The 22,254-nt window shown below is 37.4% G+C and overlaps 1 protein-coding gene across 1 annotated transcript; it reads left to right on the top strand.

Moving 5' to 3' along the window:
• The first annotated feature begins 2,015 nt into the window (after positions 1-2,015).
• Positions 2,016-18,642, top strand: TMPRSS11F (transmembrane serine protease 11F). The gene is given in 7 exon segments (XM_067734629.1): positions 2,016-2,131; positions 6,035-6,060; positions 8,860-9,061; positions 12,807-12,977; positions 12,979-13,064; positions 14,285-14,427; positions 18,484-18,642. Coding segments are annotated over 7 exon segments (903 nt in total).
• The last annotated feature ends 3,612 nt before the right edge of the window (positions 18,643-22,254 follow it).

Raw genomic sequence — 22,254 nt, 5'->3', positions numbered from 1 at the left:
CCGTATCCCCTGCATTGGCAGGTGGATTCCTTTTTTTTTTAAACATCTTTATTGGAGTATAATTGCTTTAAAATGGTGTGTTAATTTCTCCTTATAACAAAGTGAATCAGCTATACATATACATATATCTCCATATCTCCTCCCTCTTTCGTTCTCCCTCCCACCTTGTTACATTCTTTTTTTTTTCTTTCTTTCTTTATTTTTATTGGAGTATAATTGCTTTACAATGGTGTGTTAGTTTCTGCTTTATAACAAAGTGAATCAGTTATACATATAAATATGTTCCCATATCTCTTCCATCTTGCGTCTCCCTCCCTCCCACCCTCCCTATCCCACCCCTCCAGGCGGTCACAAAGCACCGAGCTGATCTCCCTGTGTTATGCGGCTGCTTCCCACTAGCTATGGCAGGTGGATTCTTAATCACTGTGCCACCAGGGAAGTCCTAGAAGCTCTTTTAGTTGCCTCCTGTGTCCAAACTAAGTGACATACTACCATCACGTTTTTTTGTTTTGTTTTTTGGGGGGCTTTGTTTGTTTGTTAGCACTTTCTTTCTGGAATTACAAGGTACTGTGAGCTCATCTCATGTATTTCCTGTCCCAGTCCTAAACTCAGCCGTTTCTCCATGGAGCCCTGGTGACTTTTATTGGAGAATGGTATTAGAAATCAAGATCTGGGAGCTAAGTGTGTTTGTGGCTACTGTGTTTCCTTGCTTCTAAATCCTCTCAGCTGAAAGAAGGAGGAAATATGCCTACATATATACATACGTAGTATATACATAGTAAATATATGTTTGTATACATATGTGTTATATACTATGTATACATATTTACAAGCATAGGGTATACATAGTAAATATATGGGTGTATATGTATATATATATATCCAGTGTATATATGTCTACAAATATCTCTCTGTGTAGCAATTTGTATCCATATTAAACTAAACATGAATTCATACTTATCTCTCTAAACCTAATCCATTACCACATGGATCTTTCTAGTCTTAAAATTTTTGAGAATTTTTAATTTTAAGAAAGCTCTTTTCACTGATGCGACTGCTACTTGACCTCTTAAGAGTATTTTATACAATCTGACATTTAGATAAATTTCTAATAAATTATTTAAAATATAAGTTTTAGTATCTCTAGAGCTGATGATTCTCACATAACTAAAAAGATTTTTCTAAAAAGAGTTAACTTTTCATAGAAATCAGTTCTGAGTAAGTCTGAAATTAATTTTAAATTCAAATTTATACAATGAAATTTTAATGTTTCTTCAGACATTTCTTGTAACTTGTGGAAGCCATACAAAAAATTGAAAGTGGCATCATGATTTGTATATAATTCAAAGTGCCTATACAAAGAAAACTTAATTAAAAAAAACTTTTTTTGTTTGTTTGTTTGTTTGTTTTTCTTTTTTTGCAGTACGCGGGCCTCTCACTGTTGTGGCCTCTCCCATTGCGGAGCACAGGTTCCGGACGCCCAGGCTCAGTGGCCATGGCTCACGGGCCTAGCCACTCCACGGCATGTGGGATCTTCCTGGACCGGGGCACGAACCCGTGTCCCCTGCATCAGCAGGCAGACTCTCAACCACTGCACCACCAGGGAAGCCCCTAAAATTTTTTTCATTAATAATCACTTCATTCAAAGTACCATGTGACAATAGTTTTCTTTTCCATTGAATGAAATGATCTTTAAAGACAATTTCTATTTCTAAGACTATAGGTATTTGTTTTGCAATGGTGGAGCAGTTTTCAAAATTGGAGACTCTATACCTTTTTAAGAATTCTAATAACTTCCTGATATACTTTATTGCAAGGTCCATGTGTATGACTTTATTTTGTAATAATTTACTGGGAAAGTTTATTGATTGAATGCTTGTAGTCCTTCTGACAAAGCTCAGGCTAGAGAGTTAATATTTGTGCAGACTTTGCAGGGAGAGCTCTGGAACAGAAGGATGAGCTGGTCTTCTACCACCGTCTCATCCCTGTGTCCATGTGAGGACCTTTCTTGTGCAATGGCCACTACCACTGCTACTGCTACCTCTATTGCTGCTGCCACAATTGTCACTACCAACCTGAACCAAGGTCCCATTCTGGCAGCCCGCTCAGACATGTACATGTGCTCCAGACAGTGAGGCTCACAGCTTGTCACCTATGCTGCCCGTGGTGCCTTGGGACTTGAGCCTACAGATGTGGGCACTACTGCTTGATCACAATCATATGTGCTCACTGTTACCCAGTGTACTGCCTCTGCTCATGCACATGTTCACAGTTAAAATAACTAAGAATTTCAAGATGGCACAGTAGAACATTAAACCAAGTGGGAGCCCTTCTGGTAGGAAGTGTCCTGTAAGACTATACAAGTTGTACTCTCATGAACCTGTCAGTAGGATAGAGACTCTTAGAAGCCTTGTTTAAAAAAATTAGAAAACTAAGGTTTGAAAAGTCACCTGCCCAAGGTTATACAGCTAGTAAACAGCAGAGCTAGGGATTAAACACAAACATATCTAATCCGAAAATTAAATTCTTAGTTATGTGCTGAGCCATATAGAAAAGCTCACTCCGTCATAAACTTCTGGTTGGTCACAGAAACTGCTGATGGCTTATTCTGTTGGAGCAGTAGCACTGTCTTTCTATAGGGTAATGTCTTATTCCTAATTCCAAATAAAAATTAAAAAAATAGGTCTGTGGTACTGACATCTTTAGTAGATTAAATGTTATAAAATGAATGCATGGTTGTGGATGTGGCTTATTCCTTCAATTACAGTGGTGGAGGAACCATATAAACCATACTCCAGGGGTGCACTAATCAGATTTGAATCCCAGTGGGGCCACTAACTTACTAGGTGACCTTGGACAAGTTGCTTAATTTCTCTTTGCCTTTTTCTCCCACCTGTAAAATGGTAGGAACAATAATACCTACCTCATAGGGTTTTCACTGAGAATTTAGTGAGTTAATTCCCATGAAGCACTTAGTAAGCTGCCTGACATATATATTTAAGTATTTAATAAATGTTAGCATTTGTATATCTTTAAATTTTTATAATAATTTTATATTTGTAGGTATGAGGAGTGAAGAGAAAGAAAAATTCGGGCATAACTCAAAATTTTAACAGCGATTACCTCTAGGTGATGAGATTGTGGATTTAAAATTTTTCTTTACACTCTTATGTATTTTCAAAATTTTGTGTAACATATATACCAATATTATTATAATACAAAGAAAAATAAATTCTATTTTAGAAACTTAAAATAATATTTCTTACACTTACTCCACCTGGAGTCATCTACATTTCATCCCTGTCTCTCTCCACACAAGCACACACACACACACACACACACACACACACACACACACACTCATGACAATACACATCCAGAGAAATATATTCACAGATCAATCACACTCTGTTTAATCTGAATTTCAGTAAACAAAAAATAGTTTTTTAGTATAAGTATATTTCAACTATTGCTTGTCCTTGCAAATAAATGGCTCAGCTGGGTTTCAAACCTGGGCTGTGCAGCTGTGGAATGTGGGAGGATGTCAAATATGGCATAAAATATACTTATACTAAAAATTTATTTATTGTTTATACGAATTTCAAATTTAATCAGGTATCCGACATTTTATCTGTTAACTTAACTTCTTAGGCCCCATTGATAGACTAATTCTGATTTTCCTCTGTTTTTCTAACCAGATCTAAATATAACCAATGGAATGAATTTTTTCAAATCTTTTGATTAGAGTTGACAGCTCAATATTACTCAACAAAAATAAAACAAAATGTTTCAAGATTCAGACATATAATTTTTGCTTCCCCTCCAGCCTTGAGTTATTGTTCTATCATATACACAAACACACACAAAACCACACACTCGGGAACATTTCCCTCCTTCTCCACCACCTCATCATCTCCTCACCTCTTCCTCATCATAATGACCCACCATTTCCATTCTTGTGGTCTATAATATTTTTTTAAGGGAGAGAAGGAAACAGAACTAAAACATCATACTAAGGAAGTAAAGTAAAATAGTTTGAATCAGAGTAACATAACCTGTTTTTCTTGTCCCTTGTGTCTGTGAGGTGTTTTTTCAATTACTTTGTGAGTCATGGTCCTTCCTATGCTTTGCTGAATCACAGATAGTCCTTATGTAAATGCTCTAGTGTCAGTTGTTATACTGATAAAGAACTTTTTTTTTTTGAGAGCTAAATGAGCCCTGAGCTGAGTTCTTCATTCCTTTGCTGCTTGTTTCTTTGCTTATCATTTTCACTGGTTTCTTTTCAGCTGAAGACTCATGGGCATTGCCATGGGTTTTTAATTTCCCCCATGTATTATCATGTTGGATCTTTTCCAAAACATGAAAGGGTAGGTATTATTTCCACCATTTTAAGGAAGCTAGACTCAAGTAAGATGTCAGACATGGGACTAGCAAGCCTTGGGGGAAGAATTAAAGTACAGGTATTCTGACTCCCAGAGGTCTTTACTGGTCAGTTATGGGGGTTAGCTTCTATAGTATCAAAGAAACAGACACCTTTATGAAGGTTGACCCCTGTTGGAAGAACCATTGACATGAACTGTAAAGAGGTTCTCTAGTTTATTTCCAATTTAAAACAATTTCTTATTCATCTCATCATTGATTCCTCACAACACAAACTCAGAAAAGTTCTCATTTTATTTTCCCCCAAAAGTGGAAGAAAATGAAGTTCAAAAGGTTATGAAACTAAAACTACCTCACAACTGGTTGGAAACCAAACTGAGAGACATTTCTATTTTTCTATGCCAGCATATAATTAGAGAAAGTAAAATAATGTGTTTCAAATAAGATTGTAAGTGCCAAGGTAAGGGACTGTGTCTTTTTATTTTCTTACTCCTCCCCCTGAACTCTAGTATACGTCTCACAGGCATTAGGTGTTCCAGCTCTGTTCATTGCTTCCAATTAAGTATTTCCAAGTGTAGTTACTTCTGACTTAATACCAAAAAATAAGGCTTGTCCTTTGGACCTAGAGTCTTTTCCCCTCCCAGCAGCCATGAAGTGAAGAAACAGATCATCTAAAGTGAATTTCTCTATTGTTAGACATCAGGAAAATCCTTTAAATACATTTTGAGATAGAATCTCCACACGTAATAGTGACAACTTCTTCCTGAAGTAATTAGAAATGATGAAGAGTATGGTATCCACCTTTATTTTTAATCAATTATATTCCAAAGAAAAATATGACATTTTCCAGCACTCTGTAAATGGCAATCTCAAACTAAATCTCAATTCCTAATAATATAATTTCCCTAATACATGATTATATAAGCTAAAGTAAAATATCCATCATAAAAAATGTTAAAATTGTAGAGTTTCTTATTTTACAATTTTTAAAAATCACTTTTCGGCCTTCTTGGTCATGTATACTGACTTTTTACTATAAAGGTTGTTTTAATATCAAAATAATGATATTCTATGACCATCCTCAATAACCAAAATTCTACCACATATATTTTCTTCTGCCACATACATAGCTCTCATTAAATGAAGAGAAGTGAAATGTCCAGGAAATCTATTAATCTATTAATATTCTTTTTCAAAATATCATGTTCTATTTTATCCCAATATTACAATTATTTACCCATCACTAAAGACTCTTGTTATATTTTTACTATTTCTCATTCTTGAGTCTTGATTTAAATTCACCTTTTTGCTTGCTGAACTCTATCTTCAAGTTATTTTTTTTCTTTTTTCTGTTTCTTTTTTTTTAAACATCTTTATTGGAGTATAATTGCTTTACAATGGTGTGTTAGTGTCTGCTTTATAACAAAGTGAATCAGCTATATTCAAGTTATTTTTAAACAAGAAAATTATACAGATGGTATATTTTCTGAGAACTCGCATGTCAGAATCTCTTTCTACTTCCTTTTTCTCATTTTATAGGATTATTGGACCATAAACTTTCCCAAATAATTGTATATACATTATTGCCTTTTATTCTAGTGTTTTTGTTATAGAGTAGAAGTCTAAGGCTGGTGTGATTTTTATTCTTATATAGGTTACCTTTTTGGTTTCTGGATGAAGGTAGGAAATCTTTATCCTTTAACTTTTTTTCTTTTTTTTTTTTTTTTTGCCAAGAGATCTAGATGTGGTTACATTTGGCACTAAACTTTGGGAAATTATGAGCATTTTCAATGTTCTCATTCTGGAAAAATGTTCTTCCTCTATAAATTTGATGATTGATTCTGTTCCAATTTTTCTTTTTTTTCTTCCTCAGGAACACAAATGATTTATTACCTGAATGTCCATTTTCTGCTCTCCATGTCAATCATTATTTCTAGTTCCAGCTCAGGTTACTTTCCTCTGCATTCTGAAAGATCTCATCAGATCTATACTCCCCAAAATCACTTATCTCTGTTATTTGGTGTCATTTTTTCTTTTTACTACTTCTATGTGGATTTTATATGTTATGACATTTCTGTGATATTTTGAATTTTCTTTAGTGACAGACAACTCTTTCGTTATGTGTACTCTTATCACAGCATATTTTCCCCTTATGTTTGGCTACTTTTTTTTTTTTTTTTTTTTTTTTTTTGTGGTACGCGGGCCTCTCACTGCTGTGGCCTCTCCCATTGTGGAGCAACAGGCTCCGGACGCCCAGGCTCAGCGGCCATGGCAGCCGCTCCGCGGCATGAGGGATCTTCCGGACCGGGACACGAACCCGTGTCCCCTGCATCAGCAGGAGGACTCTCAACCACTGCGCCACCAGGGAAGCCCATGTTTGGCTACTTTTGTTTAATAAGATCATGTCTTCTTGCATATCTTTGCTGATACCAAGCACATGTCCTAAAATTTTTTGAAGAAAACTTTCTGAGATATGTCTGTCTTCTGAGTTTATATATCATCTGATTTAGAGGACCTTAACCATGCCATACAGTTAGATGCAGGATTAATTTCTGATCTTACAAAGAGAGTATATGAAAACTACATCAACCACCCATTTTAGAGTACCACCAGCTCCAGCATTCACTGGTGCCAGTGCTCTTTCTTTCTCTGTTTAAATTGCTTTTCATTAGTCCATTCCTTGTGTGATAACAAAATACCATAGATGGGGTAGTTTATAAATGGCAGAAATATATTTCTCACAGTTCTGAAGGCTAGAAGTCTGAGATCAGGGTGCCAGTATGGTCCGGTGAGGGCCCTCTTCTGACTCAGACATCTTGCTGTATAGTCAAATGGTGGAAGAGGCTAGGGATCCCTGTGCACACTCTTCCGTAAGGCCCTAATCCCATTCACGAGAGCTCCATCCTCATGACTTAAGCACCTTCACCTACTAATACCACCACCTTTAAGGGTTAGGATTTCAACTATAAATTTTGGGGTACACATTCAGACCATTTAATAAAATAACTACATTTTCATAGAACTTTTCATCTTTCCTGTGTCCCTAGATAGGATGGTGTGCTGGACAGTGTGGCTTCTTTTGAACACACACAGAGAGAAAAGACTTGATGGGTCACAACTGGATGGTTCAAACTATAGTTTCTATTTGGCTAGCTTTATTCCCTGGGCTAGGGAATCACAATAGCAGTGGCTTTGTCGGAATTGTTGGGGTTCTCCACACAATTCTGGTTCAGGGATATAGCTTGAGTCATCTAAGAAGTTGCTTTTTAAACCAACCAACCGAACACTGCAGTTACTGAAAATTACTACCAGAATTTATAATTTTTCTTACCCTTCCTTAATTTCTGGTGATTTTGCTCCTTTTGCCTTTGAACAATACCATAGACTCAATTTTTTTCATCTGCAATATGAGGATAATAACATCTAACATAGAGGGTTGTTATAAAAATTAGGGAAAATATATGTAACACTATGTACAGGGCCTGGCTCATAACTAGTAGATATTATTTTTATTATTATTATCTTTATGCTTACTTTAAGGGGAAGTTGGGAGAGGAAGTATTAGGCACTACTGATATGGCACCATATTAACCTAGACACTCTATTTGTTCAATTTTATGGTCATCTTAAGCTAAAGCTATTTAACACTAAGGGATTTATGATAAATTTGTAAATATGATTTCAGGCAACTATTTTTACCTGTTTTTGAATAAAACCCCTTTTTGTAAAGAAAAAAAAACACTTGTATTCTTAACAAAATATAAATAATTAAAAAGCACATTAATAAAGTATGCTAATATACTTTCAAGTATTACTTAAGGTTGATTTGAAGTCTAATCAATTGAGGGTTTGCTATCAGGGAATCAGAATTTTTTTTAAAACTAGTCTTTTAAATTTCAGAAAAGCAAAAAAGTCATTGTATTTAAGACTTAAATATCAGGGCTTTACAAAGACAGTCTACAGATTCATGTCAAGGCAGAATCATGACCGACATTCAGTGTTGGGCTCTCTCTCAGTAGTAAGAATACAAGCTTTGATGTGGATCCTTCTAATTTTATATACAACTCTGTCATTTACCAGCTGGGTGACCTCCAGTAGTTTACATTCTCCTCCAGAGCCGAGTTTTCTCATTTGAAAAGTATTTTGCTATAAATGTATCTGAAACCCTTAGCAGAGGATCTATACATTTTTATGCTCAGTAATTTATCTACCCACCTGTTTATTCATCCGTATATGCTTTATATGGAGACCGAAGTTAATTCCTGGTTTCGATGCCTTGAAATGTTGGTAAATATTTCTTCTGAACCTCAATAGGATTAGTAGGACCCCTACAGAATAACCCCAGAGACTGAGTGCTAGGAATGGGTTAAAGAATAGCAGGTTCAATGGACTGTCTAACCATCTGCACACAGTGCAAATCAGGATGTGCTTTTCTTCCACTCCTTTTCATGAAAGCAAACTAACACGTTTCTGTGACAGACTGTGGAATAAGGATGACATCTTCATACATGCCATTACCAGCATCCTCTTCTACTGAAAGGGTTGTCCAAGGAAGTGAAACAGCTGTGGAAGGGGAGTGGCCATGGCAGGCCAGCCTCCAGCTCATAGGGGCAGGCCATCAGTGCGGAGCTAGCCTTATCAGTAACACTTGGCTGCTCACGGCCGCTCACTGCTTCTGCAAGTAAGTTTATTAGAGCTGTTGCTAGTCTTCCTTACTCAGTTATTAATTACCGTCAATTTAGTGCTGGGAAGAGTTCAATCTCACCAGCTTAGCCTCTACTCCATTCTGGATGGACCCTGTCCCCTAAATACATTATGGTTGCTCTATGCCCCAATCATACTCATCCCCTCACCCTTCTCTCCGTATCTATCATGTTTGGTTTGCATCATTCTTATGGCTCTTACAACATATTCTCTTGTAGCATCATGACACCAGTGTGATCTTTTCTACTATACCATAAATTATTTTAGTTTAAAAACTATTATACATGTAACAAATTTAAACTCTTCTACCTATTTAAAGAGAAAATTCAGCCACTTTAAAAAATATTATTCCATCTATCCTCCAACTATCAACATCCACCATCACTTTAGTAAGTGATGAGAAAAACATCAAATAAGAAAAAAGAAAAAAATCAAAGGTATTACTCTTGAAGCTCTCCCTTCCAATTGCATTATCCAAGAACTGTGTGGGCTTTTATGGACCAGAGAGGTGTGTGGATGGTGAAAGAGACCAGCCAGCCTTTATCACTGCCCTCATAGAATGTAAGACTGATCACACACAATCTAAAAGGAGCTCTCTGCTTGGGCTTTCACAGTTGTAGCTCTTAACACTCAGCTATATCACTTCACATACACAGACATGCACAGGCACGCTATTGCCCCAAGACCAGGGACACACTATCTTTTCTCCCTGAGGTTTCACTATCAGGGTACAGAAAGTTTTTCCTTTTAAACCCTCAAAACACAAAAGCTCTGAGTAAAGCCCTGGCCAGTGGCACTGTTCACACACCCTTTCAGAGGAAACTATCCTTGGTGTGTCTAGGAGGTGCTTGGTCATCCTTCTGTGGTAACACCCAAATTGTTTCAAGATGCCTACGCCTTTATTTATGGAGCAGACGTGCAATGAGAATAACCTAATGAATTTAAGGTGATTGTCACTCTCTCATGAAAGAAGAGAAAAGGGACTCACACAAATTCACAACCCTGAAAATAACTAGCATCATGCCTTAGGTAAACTTGAGTCTCACTAATTTTTCAAGGCTTTCTGATTTTTTTTCATGTTTACAGACTCCTCCAATCTTCACACTTGTGTTTGGGAGTGTCATCTATTTTGCTTTGTAACTGATCTTTGCTTATATAAATTAAAAATAAATAAGCCCAGAATGTCAATGCATTTAGTGGAGAATATAAGCTATAATGACTGAGATACATTTTCGGCAGGTCCAGTGCCATCTCTGTGTGTTGGCAGACCTACATGGGGATCGGCCATTGAGTTTGATAAAAATAGAGATAACTGGTGACCTTGATAAAAGAAACTGTGATTATATGATGGGAATGGGAATGAATTCAAGAGAGAAAAGAAGGAGAAGGATTGGATGTAGTGAGTTTAGATGCCATTTTCAAGGAGTTTTTAAATGAATGGGAGCAGAGAAATTTGACAGTTGGGGGTGGTTGTGGACTCAAAGGAAGGATTTTTTTAAAATATGAGAAATGTAATAGCATATTTTATGCCAGTAATAATAATAATATAAAAGAGTTGGGAAAGGTAATGATCCTGGAGAGAAAGGGTTCCATTTCGCAGGTGATATAATTTCATGTAACTGCATAATACAGTGTACTGTTGTGAAGGAAAAATAAAGATTCTTTGAAGACAATTTCACAATTATCCAAATACTTTTAAATTTTTTATGTTTTTTCCCTACAGAATTAGTGTATTTTAAAAAATTTTGTTTAAGACAAATGTTAGTACCTTTATGTCCATGAAAAATGATGCCAGTCTTTGTGAAACAAGAGTGTGTAGGGAAAAAGTTCTTGACAGGATATCATGAGACCTAGGCCATCTCTCTCTGACAGTAACCAGGTGGATATGTGACTTACCTGGCAAGCCATTTAACTTCTTAGTGAGTCTTAGTGTTCTTATCCACAAAACATATTGAACTGTGCCTGGGAATGGAGACTCCCTTTCTGGTTGATGATGCATGAAGAGATGGGTATTCCTGTTTTGTCCACTCCATTAGCTTACAAGCTCCTTAAGGACTGAAGTAACATATGTCTTTGTAGCTTCCAGAATTCTATTTTTCAAATGAATTCTTCAGCCCTAAGATTTCTGCTTTGAATAAAATCTCCCTTTAAAGTGTAAATAAGTAAAACACATGAGAGGCACTTCCCTGGTGCCGCAGTGGTTAAGAATCCGCCTGCCAATACAGAGGACACGGGTTCGATCCCTGGTCCAGGAAGATCCCATATGCCGTGGAGCAACTAAGCCCATGCACCACAACTACCGAGTCTGCACTCTAGATCCTGCGAGCCACAACCACTGAGCCCACACGCCATTACTACTGAAGCCTGCATGCCCTAGAGCCTGTGCACCACAACTACTGAAGCCCCCACGCTCTAGGGCTTGCGGACCTCAACTACTGAGTCCATGTGCTGCAACTACTGAAGCACGCGTGCTTAGAGCCTGTGCTCTACAGCAAGAGAAGCTGCCCCAATGAGAAGCCTGCACACTGTAGCGAAGGGTAGCCCCCGCTCACCACAACTAGAGAAAACCCACGTGCAGCAATGAAGACCCAACGCAGACAAAAAGAAAAAACAAATTATATACATAACCAAGTGGAAATTAAAAAACAAAAACAGATGAGAGAGGAGCCCTCCCCATATCCCAATCCCTCCACCCCTAGGCTCTGCCTGCTCATCCCTGGGGCAGTGCAGAGTACTCTGAAAACTACTGATCTTTCAGGTTTTTCATTATACTTAAAAGTTATGATTCACCAACACAGTAATCCTGCATGAACAAGGAACTCCCCTTTCTGAATTCTCTTCTGTGTGATTTGCTTTTAAATAATTTTCTTCTACATAGAGAATTTCAAGTTTCTATATATTTCTAGTCATTCTTGAAAGGGATAATTAGACAAAGAGGGAACTGGGCTTTAGATTAGAATAGGGAGGTAAAGAGATGATAGGAGTAGACAGAATTTGCTTGTTATGTAACCTTGTGGTAGAGAAAAGCATCTGTGTTAAGGAAGAGCCTCAAAAATAGTAAGAGGGACTGACTAGGCCAGGTCAAAGGCAGTGGGAGCACTAACAACATGACACTGAATAGGGCTGCTTAGCCCTTGAGTATTGGGGCAGGGTATGGGCCTTGGGTGGAGAAACAATCCTGTGTACATATGAGGGTTTGTGAAGCAGACAAATTGCACTTTATCTCAAAGATCAAGGTAAGACCCAGTAAACAAGAACTGACAGGTGAGTCATAAAATAAGAATGGATGGAGTGTCTCATATAGAAGGAAAATATCTCTTATGGTGCATAATATCCAAAACAAATCAAAATTAATTTCTACATACTTCACTGAAATTATAGAAGAAATCAAATTTGAAGAGTTTCTAATAAACAAGGAATTAAAATATTAGAAACTAATTGTATAGTAGCCATTACTATTATTATTCCAAACATAGCATGGAATTCCATTTAGTTACTGTACTCTCTTTAATTTTAGAGTATGTAAAATATTTTAAGGGCTTTCATACTCTCATTTGTATCAATATTTTAACCTCTTTTTTCCATAAGGTCATCAACTGCAAATTCTCTCACCATAGGGATTTTTCAGGAGCATAATTCCAATAGTTGGGGAGAATATGGTCTCAATCTTTTTTTAAAGGATACAGTTAAGCATCACACATTTTACCCTTTATATTTTGCAGACATAAAGACCCAAGTCAATGGATTGCTACTTTTGGCACGACTATAACACCACCCGCAGTGCAATGAAGTGTGAGGAAAATTACCTTTCATGAGAATTACCATAGAGAAACAAATGAAAATGACATTGCTTTGGCTTAGCTTGCTACCCGAGTTGAGTTTTCAAATGTAGTTCAGAGTTTGCCTCCCAGATTCATCCATAAAGTTGCCGTCTAAAACAAGTGTATTCGTCACAAGGTTTGGATCCATTGTAGATGATGGTGAACTGTTCAACATAATTTACTTAGTACAATTTTATCTTGGGATCTAATGAGGCATCTAGGGGATACTGCTTTAGACTCTTCATTAAAATGTGGATGTTTCTAATGTGTATGGCTCTGACAAGAACAAGATACTGCGGGTTAAAAAGTAAAAGGAATCAGATACCTGTCCTTGAGGAGTTCACAATTAATTGGAGCAGTGGTGAGGAAAGGGAGAGGTCAATAACATGATGAACAGAACAGACCGTTTTAGATACTATAAGGAACAAAATGCTATGGGAGTACAAGGGAGTAAAGGATTACAAATTGTATATTTGCCAGACGTAAACACTCCCGGCTAGCATATACTTCATATACTTTTTTTGGTATAAATTCTTCCTAATTTTAATGAGGATATATAATGATCATAAACATGAAAGTGTTTTGTAAATGTTTTTAGACTCAGTTGTGTAGTATTCTCTCCTCCTAACCACTGGCCTTACTCTCTGCTGGTGTCATATTGTTGCTGTATCTTGGGCATTTGTTTTGTTTCTCATGTTTTGAAACACCTGAAATAACATGCAGGGGTCCCCAACCCCCAGGCCGTGGCCCGGTAGCAGTCTGTAGCCTGTTAGGAACTGGGCCGCACAGCAGGAGGTGAGCAGCTGGCAAGTGAGAGAAGCTTCATCTGCTGCCCCCCATCGCTCGCATTACCAACTGAACCAACGCTTACACCCACTGGTCCATGGAAAAACTGTCTTCCATGAAAACGGTCCCTGGTGCCAAAAAGGTTGGGGACAGCTGCTATACAGCATAGAGTAGGACAAATAGACCTGTGCAGCTTGTACCCTGGTTTCTTCTTGAGTAGCTTTTGGAAAATCAATGAACTCCTCTGAGCCTCAATTCCCTTACATGGAAAAATGTGAAGTTGGACAAGATCAGTGTGATGAACCCTCTTCTCATGAAAAAAAAGGGCATACACACACAATATTGCATGTAGTTTTGAGGGTTCCAATAACTCTTGAAGAGCCACAAATATGATATAATATTGGGTCATGTATGTGTATTGTTCCTTGCACGTAGGCATTTTTGACACAGAAAATAAAATTAGGCAATAATTAAATAATAAAAATCTTAATGCTTTTGTTCCTAGGAATATACAATTTATGTGTCTTCTGAGTCTTAGATATAACTCTATTCAAAGAACATGTTTTTCATTTTTACATTTGTTTTTGTAATAGGACCTACACAAAATAGACTTCAGCAAGCCAGGGTGGAAACCATAAGCACTGATGTGTGTAACAGAAAGGATGTGTATGATGGCCTGATAACTTCAGGAATGTTATGTGCTAGATTCATGGATGGAAAAGTAGATGCATGTAAGGTAAGTCCAAAGTCAAGGTCAAAACTTTAAAAGGAAAGTTTCCATTAACTGTTTCTAATTTGGGCATATACTTTACCTGGGAGAAAAAAATGACATGAATTTTACCAAAGACACAGTTTGCTTAAATAGACATGATAACAAAAATGATTGTACTGAGTGTTTACTATGCCAAAACAATGCTAAGCACTTTCTATACATTATTTCATTTAATATAATGAGATTGAAGCATTACTATAATTATCCCTATTTTACAAATTAGGAAATTAAAGTCTATTGCTCTAAATTTCTGGTTCACACAATAACTCTTATGGTCTATTGTTATTTTCTTAAGCAAATTTGGAATCAAAAGACAGAGAAACCTCTCCTCTGAAGACCACTTTATTCAGCTCTATCATCATCTCTCATGCATCTTGTTTTTATTCCCCCACCTCCAAATCTCTCTTTGTCCCTTTCATTCTTTCACGACTGACACCTGAAACAGATTTTGTCTCCATCCCAAGGCCTGCAATATTAATGTCAACTCATTTAAATGCTGGATTCTTAGTTCCTAGATCTCCTAATCTCCAGTGATCTTCACTCCTCCTCAGTCACCTATACTTAGGGTCACACCTTGAGCTTTGTCACCAAAAACTATTCCATTTCCAGCAACACTAAATCCCCAAGTCATCCTATTTAACAACAATCCTCCATCCTTCTGCCTGCTTTTCAACTACTTCTGTTTCTTTGGCCACACTCTGTTACACCTCAACCTTCCAACCCTCACCCCCCAACATACACAACTTACACATATATTCTTTGTGTCCCTTCTCTGTTTTATTTTTATCTTTAGCTCTTGTACCATTCAGCACACAATATATTTTATTTAACTGGCTTATTATCTGTCTCTTTCGCTAACCTAGAATGTGAGCTCCATGAAGGCACACATTTTAGAGCATCTATTTTATTTTACTGCTGTATTACCAACACCTAAAACAGTGCCTGGCACAAATATTTGTTGGCTGAATATCATCCTTCAATTTCATAGAGACCTGTAGAGCACAGCTTCTCTGCTATTTCACATCCCATTAATCCTTTCCTTTCATCTACCATCCACTTGTCCAATTTAGATTTCACTGTGATCTTTTTTTTTTTTTTTGGCCACGCCTTGTGGCATGTGGGATCTTAGTTCCCCCACCAGGGATCAAACCCCTGCCCCCTGCAGTGGAAGCATGGAGTCTTAACCACTGGACCGCCAGGGAGTCCCTGTGATCATTTTTTAAACACTTTTGCTAATATCCCAAGCCCACCTGATGCTCTCTCTTCCCAGTATTTCTGTCTGACAAAGTCCCAAACCTGGAAGAACTCAATTATTTAGTCTCTCTCTCTCTCTGCCTGTATCTGGAAAGTCAAATGCTCCTGGAAAAAATACAAGAGAACCCATGGTTCCACTATAGGTTCCAGATAACAAAACTGACAACCTTACTCTTTTTGTCAGTTTGTTTTTTTCTAAATCTACCTTCCTCTGAATTCTTCCGCCATTTTCTACTTTCCTTAACTTTCAGTTTCTCCTGCCTGTTTATTCTCAACTGATGATTTTGTTTCCCAATTTTCAAAGAAAAATATAAGTCAAAAGAGGGGAGCTTCCCATCTTCCCAGCACCAAGCATACAGACATGCCTTCATCCGGACCCTTGTCACCACCTTCAGCTTAGATCACAACAGAGGAGCTGCCTCTTCGCTAAGGCTGGTCCCTTCTCCTTTGCTCCATTTCTTCTTCTTGCTGGCCTCTGGGGAACTTTACACTGGCAATTATGTCCTCTCTCTCTCTTTTCAGACTCAACGTTTCTCTTGTAACTAGATCCTTCTCTATTCAGATCTCTTAAGTTAGGGAAAAAAAGAAATAGCCAATTCTTTTTTGACCCATAATGCCTCCAGCTAGCTTCTCATCTTATCTCTTTACCACCAAATATTTGTGAAAATGTCTCTACCCATGGTCTCAATTTCCTCACCTCCCACTAACTCCTCAAACCATTTCAATATGGTTTTTGCCCTATTACTTCATCAAAATCTCTCTTCCTGATGTTTTCAATGAACCACTAATGACGTTATACAAATTTTTTGGTCTTCTTTTTTTTTTTTTAACCTCTTAACAGCATTTAATAATGCTTACCACTCCCTCTTTCTTGAAATATCGTCTTCCCTTGGCTTGTAATGATTTTCATCCTACATCTGTCTGCTCCTTCTCTGTCTCCTTTTCCGGCTCATTCTCTTAATCCCATCTAATACATGTTAATCTATCCTATGCCTGTTTCTTTTTTCACTCTATACTTTCTCCCCAGAGAATCTAATTCTCTCTCATACCTTCAATTATCATCTTTTTGTTGATGTTTCATACATTTATACTTTTAGTCCTAACCTCCTTTTTGATCTCCAGACTTATATATTCTATTCCTACTTGGCAGCTCCAGTTGGATGTTTCAAAGGCATCTCAGATTCAAATGTTGTACATGATTCTGTTCTTATTCCCCTCCCCACCTGATCTTCTTCCTATGTTTTGTATCTCTATGAATGGAATCCCCTTTCATTATGTTAAATAAGCCAGAGTCTAGAAATCATTCTAATTTCTCTCTTTATCCCATATCCAATTGATTACCTAATCCCATGGGTTTTACCTCCTAAAATCTCTCTCCACCATCTCTTGCCTTTCTCTCTTCTCTCAACCTCTCTCTCCTCCCCTTCCCTTCCCTCCAACCCCCAACCACATTAACCATCTAGTTTATCTCCCTTATATTCATTCTTATGCTCCTTTAGTGCATTAGTCAAATGAATGCCAGGACAGTTTCTAACAAGATGTAATCTGATCATGTCAACCCCCTCCTTAAAACACTTAAAACTTCAGTGGTTTACCTTTGCTTTTATCTTATGATAAAAATCAAAACCGTCTGTAAAAGACCCATAGGGCTACATATAGACTAGTCTCTCCTTACCTCTATGGCCTCATTATGTACCACTTGCCCCGTTGCTGTCTTCTCTCCAGTCCCCCTTTCTACAGGCCTTTGCATATGCCAGGCTCCTTCATGCCCAGAGCATTTGTCATGCTGTTCCCTCTGTCTAGAACACATTTTATCCACACCTTTCTTTTCATGATTTACTCCTCTTCTTTTAGATATCAGCTCAATTACATCTCATCAAGGCAAACATCCCTTTCCTCCCTGACTAGTCGAATCCCCCATTGTATGTTTCCATAGCACTTATCACAGTTGTCATTTTGCATATTTGTAGGCTTATTTAATATTGTGGTTTTTTTAACCTAAATGTCAAGCTCTATGAGCATAGGGACCGTTCATTTTTGGTCATCGTTTTATCCTCAATGTCCATCAGAATGCCTGGGACACATAATAGGAATTCAATAAATAGCTGATAAAAGAAAAAATAAATGAAGGAGGTGGAAGAGGCACAGAGAGGTTACCCTGTGTATCTTACCTCAGGTCACACAACCAGTAATTAATAGAACTAGACCTGAAACTTGGGCAGTTCAACTAGTGAGACCACAATTTTAACCTCTACACTTACAACTGTTTATTTACTTAATCTTCCTTGATCCAAAAGAGATTTAATCTATATAAAATTCAGAAAGCAAACATAAATTAGAACTAGGTGAGTAACAGAAAAGGAGACCAAAATTAGGTCCATAAAATACAGTCAAGCTAAGACATTCAGAAGAGATCACAGAAAATTTCTACCTAGGCACAAATACCAACCTCATGTTAAATATTTTAGATAAATGCTTACTAAACCCCATGCTTAAAGGGTCTAATAAAACTAGCAAAAAAATCTAGGGATGCTGAACCAGAAATAATGTAACCATTCCATATGAATGAATGTTAGTCTTTCTAGAAAACAATTCACTTTAAAGTTTAGCACAAAATTTTAACTCAGTTGAGAGAAACATCATATAATCTATCTCTAGTTTGGCTGCATGTTCTGTGTACCAGTTTCCATTTTTCCTGTGGAAGAGAGATGACTGCAGTGACCTTCCTATTGATGTTAACAATTTTAAATATATTTTTTTCTCTAGGGAGATTGTGGTGGACCTCTGGTTTATGATAATCATGACATCTGGTACCTTGTCAGTATAGTAAGTTGGGGACAATCATGTGCTCTTCCCAAAAAACCTGGGGTCTACACAAGAGTGAGTCAGTATCGAGGCTGGATTGCCTCAAAGACTGGTATCTAGTGTGAATTGACCATGAATTTTATCCACGGCACACAGAGCTAAAACTCCTGCATATTGTGTATTATTTATATTCTTGTGGTTTGAATCAGTGCTTGTGCTGGATGTCAAGAAGTCCTTCAGAGTCAGACCAATCTAATATCATGAGGTGGACTTTGTATACACGTGACAGAAGTATTTCTCTACCCTAAGCAAAGAAGACACAGCAAATGACAAATAGCACCAACTCCTCACTCACAAGAGAAACTGTGATCTTATTAATCAGATGAATATTTATAAATGGTTTCCCCCAAGTGAAGATGGGGAACATCACTTTCCACAGGATATGAAGAGCTGCCAGGGCTGTCAAAATCTTACCTCATACACTACTTGGAGCACTTGGGATTCATATAGCAAAATATCAAACAGCAATCATCCCTGAGGATTCAGGGCTTCAACATTCTAGGACTGATGACTGGACATTCAATGGCTAGAATGGAGAAGTGTGGGATTTGTAATATAATTTGAACTCTAACCTGGGTTTATAAATAGTAATACAGATCATTATCATTAACCATGAGAGTCACCATTTAGAAGATGTTTAAATGTATCTGAACTTGCTGTTAACATTGGGTTATACACACAAGCACTAGCTTCAGGATGCATGTTGTATTGTTACTAAGCATTTCTGATTTATTCTCTAACAGCATCTTGCCATCCATGCATCATTTGGAGTTAGACCAAAAAGGAGAATAAAGACAACTCTTGGGAACACTCTTCCATGGGTAGAAGATAAAAGGAACCAATGGGACCAAGGCTAGAAGAGTTGAGTTTCAAATGATTAATAACAAAACAAGCACTCTAGGGCTTCCCTGGTGGCGCAGTGGTTGAGAGTCCACCTGCCGATGCAGGTGACACAGGTTCGTGCCCCGGTCCGGGAAAATCCCACATGCCGCGGAGCGGCTGGGCCCGTGAGCCATGGCCACTGAGCCTGTGCGTCCGGAGCCTGTACTCCGCGATGGGAGAGGCCACAGCAGTGAGAGGCCCGCATACTGCAAAAAAAAAAAAACAAAAAAAAAACAAGCACTCTAGATTTTTGTTGGGATGAGACATCCAATTATTTATTAAGATATACCTACATTAGCATATGGTGCTTTTATAAGTCTTCAGTTCTCTGTCAAGTCAGATGCCTACCAGAATGTCAGGTTAGGAGAGTTGATTTGTACAAAGCACTTAGGATAGTGCCTGGCATATATTATACATTATATAAAGGTTTGTTATAATGGAAAGGAATGTCTCTATGAGTTTTAATGTAAATAAACTTAATTTGTCAAATGAGTGAATGACGTTGGGGCTTAAACCAGCCCCAAGTCTAGGGGTGGAGAGCACAGGCTTTGGCACCAGGCTGCCTGAGCTTGAACATTGGCTTTGCCACGTATAAGTTGTGTCCTTAACATCTCTGTGCATTAGTTCTTTCATTTCTGCAGTGAGAATAAAAATAGTACCTACCTAAGATCATCATGAGGATTAAATGCATGCTTACAAGTAAATTACTTGGAACAGTGTCTGTACACAGCAGGCTCTCAATACAGACTAGGGGCTATCAACTATTATTCATTTGTTTAGGACTCAATAAAACAATATACTTTTTAAAAACTGTATCTTTCTTCTTTAAAATCATGTACTTGATTTCAGAATACTTAAAATTACATTGTAAAAACAATTAGGTGAATTACTAGGTTTTCAAAATCACTTTTTATGTCTCATTAATGTATGTTGAACCAAGGCTTCTTATACACAAGTAGTCATAGGATACAAGGTCATCTGTCACCAGGGTTGTGACTACAGATGCAGCTGTTTTCACATCCAGGTCTCAAATGTAAGACCTCAAACACTAGACTTGTTGCTCTGATTTACTGGAGAAAAATTTAGCCTCTTAGTTTCTTTAATAACTAAAACTTTTAATTTACATGTATATGTGTTATATGTAATATATGCAAACAAGATAAATATAACTAAAAAACTCCTAGTTATTATTTAATATCAATATTAAGATATAATAAACATGAAAGGGTCATCATACACACTTTTGAAAAGAAAAGGTCACCAAATTTCTGAGTTGATGACTATTAACAATTAAATATCAACAGGAAAAACAGAGTAAAAATTTAAATTCTTATGCTTCCTTTTGTACGTAGAGAAAAAGCCAAAGCTTTCTGGAGAATATTTAGCATATTCAAGATGTGTTTGACTGATGATATATCTTTTTTTATGTTAAAGCCTAATGCATCATTTGGTAAAAACAAGAAAACAAATCTGCCTACAAAAAAATTATTTTCTACTAATTAATTTCTATAAGAATGGATATGTGCTTTTGTGTACCTCTATTTATATTTCAGAAGACTGTGATAACTTTTTGCAAATCTCTGTAAAACTATATACTTATTTAAATAATTATATGATTAGTTTAATTCAACTCAATGACATTTTAACACAAATGAGAAATGCAAAAGGCTACAGGAAAATCTAAGAAATGGAAAAGTAGATTTTAAAATAGGATTTATGTATCCTATTTCTAGTTTGATCCTGACTTATTGAGTGGTGTTATGGGAATCATGCGATAACTTTTGACTCATATTTTCCATCTACCATAAGGGACATTAAGCTATTTACCCCATGGTATTGTTGTGAGGCTTTCCTGTTGAATAATAAAGTTGAAAAGTCAAATATTTAAAACCTGCTCAAAAACTGCAAAGTATATTATTGCAAACTGATGTCAGTACAGATGATGCTGCAAATGCATTAAGATTATAAAGAAGGTGACTTTTTTGTTTTTTAGTGTTAGCATTTTTATTTATCAGTATTATTGCTTGGTGAATTTTACATATATATTGTGGTTAAAAAAAAAAAACGTGGGGGGTTTCCCTGGTGGCGCAGTGGTTGAGAGTCTGCCTGCCGATGCAGGAGACACGGTTTCATGCCCCGGGCCGGGAAGATCCCACATGCCGCAGAGCGGCTGGGCCCGTGAGTCATGGCCCCTGAGCCTGCGTGTCTGCAGCCTGTGCTCCGCAACGGGAGAAGCCACAACAGTGAGAGGCCCGCGTACCGCAAAAAGAAAACAAAAAACAACAAAAAAAACCCCTGGGTTTTGTCTCTTATGCTGTGAATGCTATAATGATATATCTTTTCATAGGTAAAAAACTCTACAATTTGACTCGTTTTAAAAGACAGGTCAGGGCTTCTCTGGTGGTGCAGTGGTTGAGAGTCCACCTGCCAATGCAGGGGACACAGGTTCGTGCCCCGGTCTGGGAAGATCCCACATGCCGCGGAGCGGCTGGGCCCGTGGGCCATGGCCGCTGAGCCTGTGCGTCCCGGAGCGTGTGCTCTGCAACGGGAGAGGCCACAACGGTGAGAAGCCCGTGTACCGAAAAAAAAAAAAAAAAAAAAAGACAGGTCAAATTCATTAGGTTGACAGTAAATGATACAGCACATAATCTCTGTGGAATGCCATGAGAACTAAAGGGTTAGTTTTTAATACTAGAGTAAGAATTGAACAAAACTTATTGTAATGCTTAACCACCTCTCAGTTAAATCTTCATGATTCAATAACAATAAGAACAAAAATATATTAATAGC

This window comes from Pseudorca crassidens, chromosome 4 (assembly GCF_039906515.1).
Source record: "Pseudorca crassidens isolate mPseCra1 chromosome 4, mPseCra1.hap1, whole genome shotgun sequence".
Taxonomy (NCBI): Eukaryota; Metazoa; Chordata; class Mammalia; order Artiodactyla; family Delphinidae; genus Pseudorca; species Pseudorca crassidens.
This window is presented reverse-complemented; position numbering and strand designations above follow the sequence as displayed.